Source organism: Labrus bergylta, chromosome 10 (genome assembly GCF_963930695.1).
Source record: "Labrus bergylta chromosome 10, fLabBer1.1, whole genome shotgun sequence".
Lineage (NCBI taxonomy): Eukaryota > Metazoa > Chordata > Actinopteri > Labriformes > Labridae > Labrus > Labrus bergylta.
The window spans coordinates 29158863-29178367 of NC_089204.1; the positions used below are offsets into that span (position 1 = coordinate 29158863).

The window sequence follows — 19505 nt, forward strand, 5'->3', positions numbered from 1 at the left end:
TGTTGTGATTTTTCCCTATAAATAAATCAATTGACAACTAATCGAAGAAGTTCAAAATATTCCCCTGAGCTGGACCTTTAAACCAATCAAAGAAGTCGGCCACCGCTGTAAAGCTGAAGCTATAAAGGCTTATTTTTAAACCTACTAATTATAACTCCTGATGTGCTATTTTTTTATGAATAAAAAACCTTCCTGCAGAAATATGTTGAAGACAAAAACAAGAATGCATAAACCATTAAAAAATAAAAAAGAGTGAAGAATCCCCCCTAAAGAGCACCACTATGAGGGAGGGTGTCTCGCTGCATGCAGAGATGAACACATTTATGTATCATGAGGTGAAATGAAGCTGACGTGCGTTGGGTTTCCTGTTTCCTGCCTCAGCTTTCTCTCACCTTGTGGCTATAATGTCACACGCCCACTCCTCAAGTCATGTTGAGGAAGCCAAAACATCAAAACAAAGCTCAGCACCAGCTGGTGTTGCATGCCCACGTTTACAACCAGCTCCCATTCACTCATTTATAACCCCATTGTTTGAAGACGTAAACGCTCAGCGAGGTGGAAAAAGCACAGCGTGTTTGACCCGCACGCAGAGAGAGACAAAAGTCTGTCATTAATTAACCAACAGGAAGTCAGCAGAGCGTAAACCAACGCTGCCTGGAAACTGCTACTTGTCAAAACAGTCAGCAACAAATGCTTACAGTTAATTCAGTGTGTGTGAGCCCATGTGCTAACACAACTTTAATGCTTTACACATGACAGCTGTAAACACAGAGAGAGGGTGGTGCTGGAGCACAAACAGGCCCCTACATACACACCAAGTCATAACAGATTGGGCTTTATTTAAACAGAGTCTTGCATGAGGCCCCCCCCCCCCCCGACTCCTCCACAGTTTAAACTGTCACAGCCTGGAAATCAAACACGCTAATTTGGCCTTTTAACCGTTTGACGAGCAAACAAGAGATGAGGTAGACAGCTGATGGACGTGTCAGATAACCTGAGAGGAAGTGGTTTCACCTGTTCTCAGTCAGCGGGGATTCAGAGAACAGAAGTCAATAAGTATGAATAATAATGCAAATGTAATGCCGTTACTTTTCTACTTTTTCATTGTGCAATAATCACATCCCACCAAAGCAACATTTTTAACTTGGAGGGAAAGGTTGGGCTACAACAATAAGGGTTCAAGCAAATGCAAAGTTAATGAGGATAAAACACAAACATTTCCCTAGTTTATCGCCCTTGAGCTCCAGCATGAAACCAAAACAAACTGCTGATAGGCCACGCCTCCTCCATACTGAAGCCTCCGCTCTCCTACAGAGACACACCTCCACTAGCGTTCACACAGAGGAGTTTAGCGCAAGCGGTGGACAAACTTGTTCTTGGCTCGAGCTGCAATCACCTGCGTCCTGCATCATTGTGTTAGCATGCTAATGTTAGCGCTCTTTAGTTAGCTCGTAGCTTCACATTTCATGTAAACTGACACAGAATGAGCGTGATCTAAAAACTCTTACTAACATCCAAATAATCAGTGAGTATGTTCTTCTTCTTCTCTCTAGTTCTTGACTAAAACAGCTTTTATACACAAGGGGAGGAGCCGGCCGTCCCGTCCATGTAAACACGGCTCTGACAACAACACAGCCAGCGGGACTCGAGCTTCTCCCTCATTGTAGACAGTCAGGACTCAGAGACACATTTACACAGGACAGACTTTATGATTTATTTATGTGGAACATGTCGCACATCCTTCCTTTAATCTGCCTGCTCATCTTCATTGATGAAAAAGGTAAGCTTGTGCAGTAATAGGCTATCACTGCATAAGAAACATAAGAAAGGCAAAATATGAACAAAAAATGACAACTAGCCTCCAAATGATGAAGATATAAATGTTAGAAAAATACATAAATAGCCTACATAGCAGAAAAAATCTAAAAAGGAGACCAATCAAACCCAAGAGATACAAACATAAGATGTAAAAAAAAGCAATATTAATTCAGAGCCATGCTGCAGCTGTGTCATGTGTTTAAAAGCCACTTTACAGACAGAATAAGGATCCTTTCACTCTGATGCCCAGAGGTTGTAACAAAGTGCACTCTCTCCGGTAACAGTCCTTATCCTGCAGCCTCTCCTCAGCATAACAACAAGCATCTCTCCTTCCTTTAAAACCCTCCACAACTTCTCCTCCCAGCAGCATCTCCTCTCTGTTACTCACCGAGCAGTGAAGGTGACTCTCGGCGCGGTGCAGATACCTCTGCAGGGCTCGATGTGAGAGTGTGTGTGTGAGTGTGTGTGTTTGTTTTGAAGGGGCCAGAGGACGACACAAACATGCTGCAACTCATGCTGCTGACGCTCCTTCTCCTCCTCCTCCTCCTCCTCCTCCTCGTACTGACTCAGCTGACTTCCTCCTCCTGTCCTGTCTTCTTCTGCTGCTGCCGCTCCCCTGTTAGATTTCCATGAGCCTCCTCCTGCAGTGTGTGTGAGTGTGTGTGAAATCCAGAAACACTACCACGACACAGCGATCACTGCTGAGGATGACTGTCCTGACTGTGCAGCCACAGGGAAGTGCTGAGAAGACTCCTCCCCCTTTACTGTACACTCTTTCCACTCCTTTTATCCCCTCCTCCTTCCCCTCTTCTCTTCCTTTATCCACCTCTGCTCCAGTCCCCTCCTCCTGCTGCTGCCTGGCTGGCATGCTGATAGTGCCCCTGCAGGTGAATGCTGGGAATTAGGCCAAGGGTCGGGCCTGCGGTGACCCCCCTGAGGAGGGATCAGGTTACACCTTCAAGGCGCTTTGGTTACATCCAAACAGATGAGATCATATAGGAGACACGCAGCATCCTCCTGCATAATACATAATAAGTGTTGCTATGGTGTGACGTCATCAGTAGACATGGACATGACTTCACCTTTTTCCTGGATTCTTACTTTGCACACTTTCAGCCAAAAAGATCTTCTTGAAACACAAAAACACAATAAACCCTCAACAACAATAAATGATCACCAGAAGCTGCTTCGTCCATCATCATCAATAAATCATGAGAAATGCAAAAATATTCATGCAACCTTCTATCATCACAATCCTATAATAGATGCATCTTTCTTCTGCAACCCCAAAATAGATTTGAGGTTCAGAAGTAACCCCCCCCCAAAAAAACATAAAAATATGACTCACCTCTCTGAATGACTTTGCATTCATGTTTTTAAACTACCAGAAATTTCCTGCAAAATGTAGTGAACCTTATCGTTTAGTGAAATGAAGCTCACCGCTCACCGCTCCCAGACACAAAACCAGGATAGAAAAAAAAAGAGACTAAAGATGACTCTTTAATGTCTCAGAAATAAAAATAAATCTCAGCTGACTGGCTCGTCGCAGAACACCTGAATATTAAAAATAACTGTCACCTGAGATCACTTTAAAGGGAATAACTGTTCTTCTTACCAGAGCTTTTCTTTAAGATAATTTATTGTCAGTGTATGAAATGTGGTCGGTGAGTTGGAGACAAGCGTCCCAGCAACAGTCGACAAGATAACAAATATAAAGAGCAGATTAAAGACAAGAGTAAGCAACGCACTATTTATAAAAAATATCTGTCATCACCATGTTGCTGCTGTTTTTAAGGTTTGAATTTCAAAAACACTGTTTGACTTTGATTTCTTAAAATAACATCAAGCAGGGTGGAAATCTCTGCATGTCAGAACCCTTTTGTTTTTAGCAAAATAACAACACCAGGAGGAGCATTTTTAAAGATTCAAGTTCTCAGTGAATCGACACAAAAAAAATCATATTTAACAAACCTGAATCTTGGTCCTATAGGAACTTTTCTAACCGTCTGTTCCAATCCAAGTGACTGAAATATGAAAAAGGGCTTTAAAGTTCGCTGCTCCCTTCAGGTGGAACAAATCATGAAGAGTCCTGAAACTTTTGGGGTCGGCAGTATCTCAGTCTGTATGGACTTGGGTTTGGAACTGGAAGGGACACCACAAGGTGTTCTGGTAGCAGGAGAGGTGCCAGTTCACTTCCTGAGCTCTTACCGAGGTGCCCTTGAGCAAGGCATTGAACCCCGAACTGCTCTGGCTTGTTCTTTCATGTGCAGCCCCCTCACTCTGACACCTCTCCATCAGTGCATGTCCACAGGATCCTGTTTGTGCATGTGTGTTAACGAGCTACTCTCATTGGACGCTTTTGAACGACTTGGAGGCGGAGTCATCCTGATATATTTCTGACTGTGATCGAAATTTGACAAATATTTTCAGTTGTACTTATTATTTTCATGTTTTTAAGTATTCATGCACCTTATAAAAACTGTGCTGCTGCTGCCTGTCGCTGCAAGGAAACTCTTTTAAATCTCTACTTTGTCCTGGTTGAATAAAGGTTAAAAAAAGGATATGGAAAACCACACACACACTCACACACACACACACACACATGCACCTGATGTACCTGTAAGGACTCGTTTTGATTTTCCTGAGGTGGAAACAGAACAACGTTTTCTGAAGCGCCCTCTTCTGGCTGTAACAGGGAATAGCAGAGTTCAACAACAGGTCTTAAAATCTCCTTTACAATACATGAATGTAGAGCAGGGAGGTATGCACAAAGACCCTGCAGAGGTAACAATGTTAAGCCCCCCCCCCCCCCCCCCCCCCGTGCAGCCACACAAACTAAACAGTCACCTGAAGCTAAAGACACACATGTTTACTTAATCCTATTAGAATAATCCTGAATTCCACAGCCGAGGTGCACAAGTCACATGTGGAAATTAGTGTTGCGGAAAAGCGGTCCTCTTTGTGAATACTATCAAAGGTAGCACAACATGGGGATTCTTAAATTCTTAAAAATGTCAAACAATGCAACCATGTCAGAGATTATTGATTTTAAAAGATGCAAAGCTAAAAAAAAACTTTAAAACGCTCAACCACAAACCAGAACAAGCCATCAAGCTGGTTAGACACAATCAAGCATGTTGATGTGTAAACCAAGATTCATGAACATCTCCCAAACTGCCTTTGACAAAATCAGCCTGTTTGTGCATGTTAGTAGGTTTAGATACTTGTTTAAACCTTATTTTGGAAATGCATTTATGCAAAGATCTGTGTTCAAAAAGAAGTCACCTTTGAGAAAAAGAAAAACTTAATCGACGAGGTTCAGAGACAGAAACAGAAAGTAAAAGAAGTTTAAGAGTGAGGATTACAAGTCCAGCAGGTAGCAAGAAAGCCAGCAGGTGTTAGTTTTTTTAGTCCCAGGTGCATGAAAGAGTTAAAAGTAGGTACAGAAGAGAAGGGGGGCAGCCAGTAGCAAACCCAGCGAGCTTGTCCTTACCAACGCTTCAGGTGTGCTGCTCTCGTTCCCCATGGCTCAACCAGCTGCGGGGCCACAACCGCCCAAACCAGCAGAATCCCTCTCACATCAGCTGGCTGAAAAACAACCAGCACAGAGGGAGCATCAGCGCTCGACTGACCCCCACTCCTTCACACACAGAGAGAGAGAAAACAGGGGATCTGTGGGGGCTCAGCGGTCACACACTCATACTCCACAGGATTACAACGTGTGTGTGTGTGTGTGTGTGTGTGTGTGTGTGTGTGTGTGTGTGTGTGTGTGTGTGTGTGTGTGTGTGTGTGTGTGTGTGTGTGTGTGTGTGTGTGTGTGTGTGTGTTGTTTTGGAGATTAGAGGCCTGTGCCACAAGACCTCCCTCACGGGGCAAAGTGCAGGGTTTTTTACCTCGGCTGATTTGAGCTTAAAAGCAAGACAAGAAGAATCTTCATGGATATATAAACAGTCGTGATTGGATGAGTAAATCAGAATGTTTATGGCTCAAACATTTTATATGAGCCATAAATGTTCATTTTATGACCACTGAAGTCTGTCCCAAAGCATTGTGGATATTACAACCACATGGTGCTTTCACTTTTGCACAAAACTCCTGAAAAACTCCTGAAGTTTTCAGGTGAGCGGCATGTGGGGATTAGATGCAGAGACCACTAGACGTTCACTGACTCATTTTTTCTTAATTTTTTCTTACATTTTCGACTGTTGAAATGTTCCTTTCAATGTTGTTGAAATGAAATCTCTGCATCGTCCTGCAACAGAGACGTGCAGGGGTGGAGGGGTGAAGAGATCAGTCTTCTTGATCTGATATCTATTTGTCTGTCGTGGCTTTTTAAAGGGAGAAATGACGACAAAAAATGTTTGTTTTTTGGCTTTAAGTGTTAAAGGTGGAGTCAGGAGAAAAGTTTGTTTACAGCTTGTAAACACAACATTCAAACTGGGCTCCTCCTCCTGGATTCATCAGTCCAGGAGGAGATGTGTATGTTTACTGCTTGTAGCTACACTATAAGCTACCGCACGCTAGCACACGCTAACCGCCGGTGTTTGACACCTGCCTGTCCAACAGGAAGCAGGCCAACTCCACGTCCACGAGTAAAAGCTAACGCTGCACTGTCATTGGCTGGAGGAAACACACCAGCTCCGCCCAGAAACGACCCAAGTCAACCAAAACAAAAGCAGAACAGTAAAATCCAGTGAGAGGACAGAGTCTCTGCAGACACAGTCACCACCACACATGTACGGAGGCCCAGAAGGGACAATGGAGCAGCTTCACTTTTCCATAAATCTTTATTTTAAGTTTTAGGGAAAAGCTGATGACTCCATCTTTAATAACAGCCGCTCTCTTAGGGTCACCCATCCGTCACAAAATTGTTAAATCATCTCCTGAGTTTAAGGACAGATCAGACAAACTCTATAAGTTCTCTCAGGTCTAAATCACCACCAAGAAATGGCATTGCCTCCTACGATAAATATTCCTTCCTTTTTTAGTTTGTGCTTGTGCATGTGAGGTGACCGACTGGAGCAAATAAACACAATGACTAAGGCTGAGTAACCGTGTAAGTTAATCTTCAGATTGTGATGTCTCTCTGGTGGCTGTTTAAGGAACATGAGGTCGTGTGGAGGATATCAAAACAATCCAGGGATCTTAAGATCCAATTTGTCAAGCTGAAATTTCAAAATATATTCGTATAAGTTTCAGAAAAGGCTGTGAAACATGAGTTCATTCATGTAGAATCCCATCCACTTTCTGTCCGTCCATCAGGAGCATGTCTTTGTTGTGGTCTTGCAGCTGAGCAGTAAACACTCGTGCCACAGAAAGGCTGTTTGTGCATTCCTCATATGACTGCAGGGACTGTACGTTAGCTCTCTCTGTGTAGTCAGAAAGCACTGACCTGGATATATAAAGTATAAATAGAAATCTGTCCCGTCTACTGCTGTTAGACTTTATTCCAGTGTCGTGAACAATTTGCCACACACACTTTCATTTCCAAACAAGTAGAAGCCGTTCACTCCAGTTATATTCATCCTTCATTTCTGTCTCATTTTGAGTCTCCTTTGATAACCTCATGAGGAAACGAGGAGCTGTGAATCCCCCTCAGATTAACTCTCACTCTTGTGTGAAGAGGCAGCTCTTCTTCTCCCATCCCGTCCTGTCGGCTATTTGTGTGAATGGGGTGTAATTTCAGCCCCTCGCTCTGTGGACGCGTGTGCACTTTAATTGCCGACGGTGTTCCCGAGCTTTTTGGCAGCGCAGGAAGCAGCAGAGAGGGAAATCATGTGATGAGAGCGTTGCCAGGTCTGTTTTCACCTGATCGTTGTGCACATCACTCACTCAACATGAGTCATGTTTTAAGCTCTTTGGTTTTAGACGAGCAGCTTATGTTTTAGCCACACGTCTTGAGGATGAGGTTAGTGTTTCCTGCCCCTCATCTGACCCCTCCGCTGCACAAAAACAACAACTAGCCTATATTTTTAATGCAAAGTGCAGGGTAATAGAGACAGATATGCATGCAGCTGAAAGGAAAGCAGGACTCGGAGGACTCTTCACATCCCCTTCACTACTTGTTTCAGCTGCTCCCCTCAGGCAGACGTTTCAGAGGACCATTAGCTAAAAAGAAAACTTTTATTTGAGAGACAGGACAGTGGAGTCGGAAATCAAGGAGAGAGAGAGTGGGAGGTGACATGCGGGGGAGGAGCCACAGGCTGGATTTGAACCTTTAAGGACTACAGCCTCTGTACATGGGTGTGTTCCAGGCGCTGCTCCTCAGCTGACTCTGTGCAGGTGATGAGCTCACCTGCTGCCTATTGCAAATGAAGGCCAACAGCAGAAGAGAGGAGACAGTGGCCGTATCTGAATTGCCAAGTACCTACTCAATCTGTCAGTAGGCAGTATGCAGTACGTACTATCTGTGCTGTATACTGTTAGTACCTACTATTCAGTATGCACACACAGTAGGCAGATATTTGTGCCTACCTCTTCTGATTCATTCAGTGAGGAAGTGACGTCATTTACGTTTCCCGAACCGGCCGCATTCACCCGTTTTATTTTTTATTTTTTATCTTCATTCAAGAAGAGTAATGCTCATATACAGTCAGGTAAACAAAAACAATATCACAATGTAAATCAAGTCAAAGATTAAATAACTAAATAACATACAGTACATAAAGACAAGTATAAATGAAAGACGGTAATATACAGAATATAAAATAAACCAATAAAGACACATTTAAATAGTGAACTCATTATTTAAATAGTGAACTCATTATTTAAATAGTGAACTCATTATTTAAATAGTGAAATCATTATTTAAATAGTGAACTCATTATTTAAATAGAGGGGGAAAGGTTTTATAATAATGCAGATATTTGTTATATTTTCTGTTGTTAATTTAAAGTAGTGATTTCAGTCGGGACTTTAACTGTAGATTAAAAATTTATTAAATGAATCCACGCTCGTTTGTTTTGATTTGGAGGTGGACGTGACGTGACGATTTACGTTTAATTTCGCACAGCATTGTGGGTAAAATACAATTCATTTCCTGAAAGCACGCATCCGATCTATACTGCATGAAACCAGGAAGTTAGTATCCGTACTGAAAAGTTCAGTATACTGAAACTCCTACTGGAAAGTACTGCCTACTGAACTGTGGATATTGAGAAAGGGTCTGTGTGTCACTCAGTGATCGTGTGAGGAAGCCTGAGCTGTGGTGACTTGACTTCAGTGGACAGATGTTGTTGTTGGACGTGACGTCAGAGTGTTTCTTATGGTTAGTTGTATATTTGTGTTTAAATTTGTCAGTAAAATTTTCGGCTTCTCTTTCATTTAATTTTTTTTAACAGAAGCTACATTTGTAAAAAGCTTAATGAGTATTTTTTACAAAACATTAGAGAATTGGTTATATATGCAATCAAGTAATTTTGTTATTGTTAACCTACAAAGGTTTTTGATTTTTTTATAAATAATTTTAAAGTTAATGTTACTTTCTGTGATGGAGGGTCTGCTGAAGAAGTTAAACACACACATGCACGCATACACACACGTACGCATACACACACGTACGCATACACACACGTACGCACGCATACACACACGTACGCATACACACACGTACGCATACACACACGTACGCATACACATGTACGCATACACACACGTACGCATACACACACGTACGCATACACACACGTACGCGCACCTCCAGTTCACTGTCAATCTCTACAAACAAGACACAAACTGACACAGACGCACACAAACACAGGCAACAACTTCCACACACTGTAGGACCTTGAATCGTCTTACACACACACACACACAAACAAACACACACACACACACACACACACACACACACAAACACACACACACACACACACACACACACACACACACACACAAACACACACACACACACACACACACACACACACACACACACACACACACACACACACACACATACACACACACACACACACACACACACACACACACACACACACACACACACGCAAATCAGTCATATATCACCACAGAGTGATCCTAGGTGTTAACTCTTTTTCCACATTGTTTCATGAATCATACCTGCTATTTTATTTTTTCCTGTGTTTTCCGTGAACAGGAAGTAGGAGTAAAATCATAAAAACGTACTGTCATTTACAAACCTCAATACAAGATGATCTTATCTTATCTTATTTTGCATCCTATTATCATTGGTCCTGTATTACCATAATGCAAATAAAGCGTATTGAATTGAACCTACAGAGGATATCAGGTGGAACAGTGCAGCAGATAAAGTTCTTATAAGACATCAACGTCTCAAAGGAAACTACAGAAATCAAACTTCAGAGAAGGAAACACAACTTCACAGCTGGCTGAAACGCTCCCTACCTTTTACCTACAGTCCCTACTACAAACCAAACAAACAGACAAACAGATTCTACAGCGGTGCTGCAGCAGCTCATAAACGACTCACCTCTTCAAACAACAAGACTTCTCCTCGCTCAGAGTCTGACCTCAGTCTGTGTTTACTCTCCGACTTCTTTTTGTTTCTGTCCTCTCTCTCCTGCTGAGGTGCCTCTGCTGCTATTTTTGAATCGCACGCAGAGTGGGAGGAGAGGACGGAGGGTGGACACAGGACAGGACAGGACAGGACAGGGGGGCAGGAGTGGGAGACGGGGGGCAATGGGAGGGAAAGAGGAGGGGGAGGAGACTGAACTGGAGCTGGGGGAGCCATGTCTGATTTGGGTGCTACTTGATGGACTGTGTTTGGGGGGGGGGGGGTCACCTGCTCTGACTGGAGGCCTTTGGAGGGGACGCAGGTTCATAGGCAACACTGTAAACAAACAGGTCTGCGTCAGACTGGTCACCTTAAGTGAAGAGAGGAATCATCGTATTTGGCAACAGGGAGGAAGAAAAAAAAAGAGAAACTTGCTTCCAAGTTCAATAATGTTTAAAGTGGTTTCTAGTTTCTTGAGGAATAGATTTTAAAGTGCTGCTGCAAGTTTTTTTTTTTAGGTGAAATTCAGGTTTGCTCTCTGTTATTAAGAGTCATGCTTCTCACACACACACACACACACAGGGTCATGCATTAGTGGAGAGATGTCAGAGTTGGATTGTTTTAAACCTCTGCAGTCCTCGGGAGGAGACCTGTCACCTCTCCAGCCACAAGACAAACTTCCACACTTCAGTCCGTACTGGGACTTGAACCGGTGTCCCTCCAGTTCCCAACCCAAGTCCGTACTCACTGAGCTACTGCCCCCCAAGTGTCAATCAATAACGTCAGACCTCTGTGCATCATTTCTTCTTTGCCTTTGATTGTTTTCTCTTCTATACTTTCTTCATCTTTGTCTTTAGTTCTTTTTTATGTACGTTATTGTATTTTTTTTACTGTTTTATCCAAACAGGACTCAATATTGTTAGATTTCTACTCGTAACGCATCACTGTTTAAAAATCCGGTGTTGTTACAACCACATAAATTAAAAAAAACTATGTAAATACATCATTCTCAACCATTATTTACACTCTCTCTTAATTGTTTTAATTCTGTTTTTTCCCCTCAAAGTTTAACTATATAACTGTATCTTCTGTTCCTCATAGTTTTAAATATCTGATGCTTTTCTTTTCCAATGTTAATCCATTTGCGTTGCCTCTGTTCCTTTCTTTTCTTCTCTGTGATGTAATATTCATCCCACCTGTGGCTCGCTCTGCAAACCTTCTGCATGTGTTCACCCTCTCAATTTCCATGATGTGGCAATGTTTGCTCAATGTCTCTGAGTCTGCATGAAATTGGCAATGACTATTGTGTTTAGAAAATGGCAACACACATCATTCATCTGCTGCAACAGAGCAACCATTGGCAAGAATAACAAAGCAACCCCCGAATCGAGGAGCCAAATTTGAGAGAAATCGACTTCAGAGGGTTTGAAATGTATTTTGGATCCCTTTTTTTTATCTGCAGTCATCACAGGCCATCTTCAGCTGAGTGCCTGGTCTGTGAGCACAGCAGGCTTATTATTATGATATCTATAAATAACACTGATTTGATCAGCTCTGCAGACAGTCGCTCCCTTCCACTCTCAGTCTTTTGTGTGACTCAATTTGAATGCATGCACACCGTCTTCTTCTTCCTGGGTTTTGTTAACCTCACTTCCCATCTTCCTCCACAACAATCAGCATCCCTACACTCCTCCCCTCCCTCACCCCTCACTCTGCATCTCCACAGCTCCTTTTTCCCCTTGCTGGTGTTGCCCCTCCTCCAACAATAAAGTACACCTTCTCTCTCTCTCTCTGCCTCTGCCTGGGAAAGCACTCGACCAGTGAAATTCATCCTCACTCACTCACTCGTTCATGCACTGATGCTCTGCTGCATCCTGTGTTTACCTGTCGATGTGAGATTCCTATGCAGCTCCCCATCTTGTATTCCATGTCCTCCTCCGGTGAAGTGACTCGGGCACTACAGGGCTTGCAGAGCACCTTCCTGCAGAACTGCATCCTCCTCAGTCAGACTCAGCATCGCCGGAGCATCGGCAGATCTGTCGCCGGAGCAACAGAGTGAGAGTGTGCACGCCTCTGTGTCCGAGCCAGAGTGTGCATCAGTGACTAATGAATGCCAGTGGTGCTCCTGTGACATACATTTTTAAGGCATTTGTTATATAAAAAAAAAAAATCTAGATTACATAAGCAGTCCAAGCTAATAAAACAAGCGTGAAAAACAGGGGAGCTTCTCTTCCTTCCCTTTGCCGCCTCATATATCCACCCAGCTCTGCTTCAGAGGGGAAAAAAATGCTCAAGGAGGGGGGGGAGGCAGCAAGGAAAAAAGGGTGCCTGTCTCTTTAAAGACCCAGGAGGAGAGCAGATGATGGTGGTACATCACGATGATACGGCCGTGTTCAGCCAGCGATTTTGGTGGCGTTCACTGAGCCGATGATGACATGATGAATCATTCTGTGTGATTTGTTTTTAATACGTTTACAGGAGCAGAAACATCACAATTTAAATTCCCTCTATTTGTTTGTCATTATAACTCAGGAGTAAACAAATCATGAAAACTGCTGTAAAATGATCTGCTCTATATTTAGGAGCATCATGCAAGACGAGATTTGCAGGAGGGCTCTCTTAAAGGAGATCCTTCCATGTCATCTATCACCTCCATCATGAAATTTATTTATCACAATAAGTCTGATGAAAAGAAAGAAAAAAAGTTTTTAATATCTTGAAGTAAGACGTTTCTCTGGACTTGTCAGGTGAATGTGGTTTAATGAATCTGATGCATTTGCTCTCTCACCACAGACTGTAAAATATTTATGCAGGAGGCCTGAGTGACGTCACCCGTCTGTTCCTGCAGGGGGCGCTGGAGTCCCATCGATGGCGGTCTCCATGCTGGAAATGCTGTCTCAGTCTAACTTTCAGTCAACCTAACGACAGGCTGAGAGCTGGAGCTGAGGCGGGTTTTAAACCTCCTGACAAACCGTTACACCGCGCCCACCTGTCAATCAGGTCAGCTACACGCCTTATTGTGAATAACTCTTATCCTTCATCAAATCAAAACTGATGAGTCATCAAAACATTCACCCCCCGTACAGTGTGTGTCCATCCAGACATGAGCTAATCACACCTATTTGGTTTTTTGAACCAGGCTGTAAACATGTTCATCTCTGCTGTAAAAACAGGCTTTTAAGAATGGGTGTGTATGTGACTTCCTGTGCTTCTGCAGCCAGCCTCTAGTGGACACTCGAGGACCTGCAGGATTTTACACTTCTGCTTCATTGGCTTCATTTTTCAACACTGGAGGTTGTTGCTTGTTTTTACCCAAATATTTTAATTTCTGCATCTTTAAAATTCTACTGCTCGACATCTCAGGAGGAAACCTCGGTCTTTATAAACATTTGAAGCAGGTGTCGTCAGGTGAGTGTTGAGAATGACACATGTGCAGCTCGAGGTGACAGCCTGAACAAGCTCGCTGGCGTCGCCTCATATCAGAAAAAATAATGGAAACAACACCCATTCCTCTTTGTTTTCTTTTATTATTTAAACTTTTAAAAACAGTAAAAAAAAAATTAATTTAAAATCTGAATCACTCAACATTCTGCATTCGAAGTTGGACATCGCTTTTTCGTGTTTCCAACAGTTCGGACATGTCATTCACATAAAATAAACAGGGTTACACCTTTTAAAAACAACTTGTGCGCGACGGGATCTTCACTCGTCCTGCATGCTGGGAGGCTGAATCATCGCCTGTGTGATCTCGAAGGCGTTGATGAGCTCCTGGGAGAAAGATGAAAAGACATTCGTTACGCACATGAAGATCGTTCTGTTGTCGGTTTAGTCGATGAAGTCGTCGTCTGCGTTCTGCTCACCTTCCAGATCTTTTGGTTGATTGAGACGAGGCCCTGTTTACGGGCGCACGATCCTCCAGCTTCCACCTCGTCCTCCTCCACAGGCGCTGAGACACAAACAAAACAACAATGGTGGATCAATAATTGGATTTAAGACTTTTTCTCTTTTAAGAAAAAACAAACAAACACACACAAACAGTATCCTCACCTATAGACGGTAATTTGGCTTCATCCAGATACATCCGGGCCAATCCGTCCTGCAACACAAACAGCACTGTAATACCTGCTGACCGCCACTAGAGGGCAGCTCTTCAGTCTTTTTGGAGTCGGGGTTGTATGATTATGAGGTTCTTTAGCTTACACAGTGGATTAGCTTCAGTGGATGACGGTGCTAAATCTATTCCCTTCAATTAATGTCCCACCTGAAAAATGCCCCAAAGAGTGGAATATACTCTCCACCTTTGCATCTCAAAGTCCTTTCTCTTATGTTTCTTTCTCAGAGCGTGCAGCATCTCTGCTATGATCATTTCTCTAAGAGGATTCTGTGAGACGACAGATTAATTTTTTCTCTCTGACTTCAGCCGGAGTTTCTCCTCCAGCCTCCTCGTATTTATTCTGCAGAAAGTCAGAGTGAGCTGATGTGAGAACGCAGCAGGATATAATCAGGAGAATTCACCTGGAGCCAGTGGGAGGAGCCAGTGGGAGGGGGTGGTGACCTTTATTCCCTGTGATCGCTGCACGACCATAGACTGTCTGCACACCTTTGCACACCTCTGTGCTCTAATCAACCTGCTGCTGCATGTTTCCTGTTCTCCTGGATGTTCTTCTCCTCTCTTTAGTTCACATTGAGATTCTCTTCAACTACACGTAGCATTAAAATATGAATCTATTTTTAACCTGTATCATATCAAAGTTTTAGATTCTGTCGTCATGGTAACACACTGTGCATTGACTCACCCTGACGAGAAAAGACGTGTGGAAGATGTTCTCCACCGTCCGGGAGAAGGAGTTGGGGTCGATGACGAACTCGTAATACAATATCGGGATCGTCGCTGTGGAAGAAACACAAACACATTAAAAACAACCAATCAGCCAATCAATCTTTATTTCTATAGCACATAAAAAACAACCTTGATTGACCAACATGTTGTACAAAAACACAATGTAAAAACAACAAATAAAATAACATATAGAATGAAACACAATAAAAACACAATAAATAGGAGCATGAATAAAACTTCAAAATGTCACGCTCAAATTGTTTGAAAAGCCAGAGGAAAGAGGTGAGCTGTAAGCAAAGGTTTGAAGTTGTTGATGGACTGAGCAGTTCTTATATTAACTGTTAATAATAATAATACTAACACGATGTTAAACTGTTGAAGTCCAAGACGTCAACTTTAAAACTCACGGTCGGCTTGGTGATAATCCTTCAGGTAAGCCAGGATCCTTTCCACTTCTATCACCGTCGCGTCCTGATGAGAGTCCTCCATCTTCTTCAGCTGAGAGTGAACACACCGACGTCATTACATCATCTGTTTTCTGTTATTTCAAAAGCAACTAGATATGTTTGAAAGATAAACAGGGGGGTTGATACATCATGTTGATTAATGATCAGACTCGGAGTGTGTCAGCAGAGAGATGAAGAGCCATGAGAGTGTGATGTCATCTACCTGCGTCGGCATGATTCTCTTAGCCTCCTTGCCCGGTGCCTTTCTCTGCCGCTCTATCCTTTGCTTTGGGGGAGGCGGCTCGGCGTGGAACGAGCCCCTCCTGAAAGGAAGAAAAAAAGACAAAAAGAAAACCCAGATGAGCTGCAGCAGCAATCAAATCCAGAAACCCAAAGATGCAATAAGATAGTATGCAAATAGATACAGAGTTAAATAATAATCAACCTAGAACAGTAAAAAAAAATGTTTTTATAATTTAATGTCACCATTTATGGATCAACCAGAAATCAAATGTTTGGTGCAGCTTGAAGGTAAAAACTTGGCTGACAAAGTAACAGACAACTTATTCAAAAGAGCTAAAAACATTTAATTATTTCTTCAGCTGAGACTGAGAGATAAACACTGTGCGGAAAGTGAAAAATGATGGGTCTGCTTCTGCTTCATGAAAGCATCACAGCTAACATGACCGGGTTCCTGCTGACCCTTAGAGAGTCTTTAATAAGATCTTTATGTCACATCATGTCGTACACCGCGTCCTAACAGGCAGGCAGAAACCATGACGACACACTGACACACTCACATGAAGTGGAAGGAGGGTGCCGTCCTGAAACAGCACTCTGCTCTCCTGGAGAGTCTGTGCCAGGCGTCCTGAGGCAGGTATCCATCGACACCGCCGTTCTGCTGCTCGTCATCCACGTCTTCAAGCCGGTTCAGACCCATGAAGGATAACTGTGAGAGAAAACAGAGAGAGCCTCTTTACAATCTGTGCAAAGCCACAAGCCTTCAAACGCTCGTTACAGACAACGTGATCTCTCTCACAAGGTGCTCAGCGTAAACAGCGGGATCGAACGCTGTGCCCTCCGAAAACAGCATGCTGGCTTTCTCCTTCCCGAGGTCTGTGGCCACGACGAGGAGCTGAGCATCCAGCGCCGCTTCTCTCGCCTGCCGCACTGCCGAGAAAATCAGAGAGAGGAAGATGTTGCAGCTGCACGATGAAGACGACTGTACGCCATTCAGAAATGAGCCGCTCCTCTGGTTTCAACATGTACTAAGAAACATCGTCTGTCAACAAGATGTTTGACAAAATCTAATTATGCAAACATAAAGGTGTTACAGTTTTCTGGAAATCATCAGGCTTAAGTGTTTATATCGATCATTGACTACGTTTACATGCACATCATATTCCTGCATTAATCGGAATAATGACAATGTTCTGATTGCGTAGGAGTCATGTAAACACCTTATTCCAATTGTCATAACCCGATTAAGCTCATTTTCCGATTATTATAAACCTGAATAAGACCCCTGACATCTGTCTGTATCAACCTGAATGTTGGGTTAGTCGCAATATGCTCTCGAATATGCTCCTCCAAGGATCTGTTTACTTCTGTGCATGTTCAACATGAAACACCAAAAAGACTTTACACTTTTGGGCCGAGGAGGAGACAAATTTACTACAACTACTACTACTACTACAACTACTACAACTACTACAACTACTACAACTACTACTCGCTCCCAGCAGTCCTGGCTGTGAGTCTCCGCGGGGCTCTGGTTGGTATCCATGGCGTAACGCGTAGAGCTCTGTTTACCATTTCCTTTTGCGTTCTCGTCGGCCGGTTGAGGAGGTGAATGAGAACGAGTGTTCCAGTCACACTTTGATGGAGAAGTGATAAGAACATTACAACACAGTGCGTGTGAAAAGAACGCCACTACTGCTACGCTTTATTCAGAATATGCTGATTAACATGTAAACGGGAATATTCCAGTAGATCAGCACTCTGCGGAGCATTCAAACACCTTTTTCAGAATATGGACCTTAATATGAATCTGGTGTGAATGTAAACGTAGAAGAACTTGTTTGACTCTTACCATCTTTAAAAAGTTTGTTTGCCTCTTCTAAAACTTCAGTGAGCTTGTTGTTGGAGAGACTCACCATATCCTCTCTGTTTTCTGTAAACACAGGAAGGAAATATTTGTCAACAAATAAACAAAAACAAAAACATCAGCTCCCCCTCTGCCCCTCTTACTCACGTTGTATTGTGTTGATGAGGTCTCTGTATTTGCTCCGGATTTCCCTCCTCAGTCCCGGGTCGTTGTCCTCATCCTGGAGGTCCCCGGGGTCGAAGGCCGACTCACCTCCGTCCCCGTTACTGGCCGGTTCTGGGTCGCCTTTCCTCCGGCTGGTGGAGCCATTCTGCCGGGGAGGCTGCTCGTCATCCCCGGCGCCTCTTGCTCTCTTCATCTTGACCGGAAGTCAGCTAAGCTCACCGTTTGTGTGGATGAGCTGCGTTCAAGTGCACAATCCAACGTAAACAACGTGCCTTTCGGTGACTGAATGTTTATAATCTCTCTGTATTTAATTGTTTTGATTTTATTTGAAACGTGAACTAACCATAGCCGTTTTACTCAAATTGAGCCAAAGATGATGGACAAGTCAAGATAGTAATCCGCCACTCTAGCTCACTTTCAAGGAATTCGCGTGATGTTTACGGCCAATCGGATAAACGAACAACCTTCTGGATTTGGATCACATTCCCCTCGAATACTTTTTAATGATGTCAAGAACTTTCACCGATATTAAATCAACGTGTTACGTGTTACAGGTTATAAAGGCTGCTCATTTAAAATCAGATTTATTCAAGTTCTGAATATCAAAACAACGGGAAGACGTTGCGAAATGGAAACTCCGAGCATCTGAGGAGCACGTGAATGCCACACAAAGTAGTACATAATACATTACTTTAAAAAAACATTATAACTTTTACATAATTCTAAAGAGTACGTACATAACTACAAAATAGTCCGTGTTTAATATTCATATTTCATAAAACAGCTTTTACGTTAAAAGACTACAAATCTCTGTAAACTACAAGCTAAACGAGATGCAAACGTTGGTCGAGCAACCGGCAGAAACGAACACGGAAGTACTGAACATCTACCATCTCGCCTCCGTCGGTTTCATCTTTGATCGGAGCAAACGTTGGTCGATTTTAGCTAGAAAATCAGTTGATTTAGCGACAGTCGAGACCGATAAAACTTATGACTCGTCTGCTAAAGCAAAGATAACACTAAGAGTAAACTCTCGACATGCTCCTGTTATTGTTGTTGTTAAACAAAACCTATTTATGTTTCTTTATGTAACTACAACGTACCTGTGTAGCAGACGGAAGGCGCGCTTTAGCATTTCATCGACGCTGATGACGATGAAGTTGGTTTGGTGTTGGTGCTTCCTGCCTGAGCAGAATGGACATCAAAACAAACTACAACTAAAACAAATATATACACATATATATATATATATATATGTTTATAATAGTAATAATAATGATGATGGATACAGTAAAACATCTTAATATTTTTAGAAATCATACACACTAATTATTTTAAATTAAATAATCGATTAAAGGCATTTCCTCCAGATTCACTTTTTAAGATTCTGGTGTAAATTGTCTTTAGGTCCTGACAGAAATTAATAACTCATGTTCTCTGAAAAAGGAACAAAGAAAATCCATCATCTGTATCAGTTTGTAAGTCTGTAAAAACTTCCACCAATGTCTGCCACGAGGTACCAATCTGATGAACCAATCAGACGCCTCCCTGTCTCCCTGCTCGCTCTCTATCCCATGCATGCACATGCGCACACTCAAAGCAGTTCTGCGTCTAGACCAATGGCGCTCCTGC

At 42.8% G+C, this 19505-nt stretch overlaps 1 protein-coding gene across 1 annotated transcript; it reads right to left on the reverse strand.

The window, feature by feature from the left end:
- Nucleotides 1-13822: 13822 nt before the first annotated feature.
- Nucleotides 13823-19037, reverse strand: nsmce4a (NSE4 homolog A, SMC5-SMC6 complex component). Its single transcript, XM_020652636.3, has 11 exons — nucleotides 18977-19037; nucleotides 17856-18108; nucleotides 17694-17774; nucleotides 16641-16771; nucleotides 16402-16550; nucleotides 15825-15924; nucleotides 15563-15653; nucleotides 15112-15206; nucleotides 14363-14411; nucleotides 14176-14261; nucleotides 13823-14083 (listed from the first exon to the last, which is right to left on the reverse strand). The coding sequence occupies exons 2-11, from the start codon at nucleotides 18064-18066 to the stop codon at nucleotides 14018-14020; spliced, it is 1059 nt and encodes a 352-aa protein (XP_020508292.3). The 5' UTR covers nucleotides 18067-18108; nucleotides 18977-19037; the 3' UTR covers nucleotides 13823-14017.
- Between the last annotated feature and the right edge of the window lie 468 nt (nucleotides 19038-19505).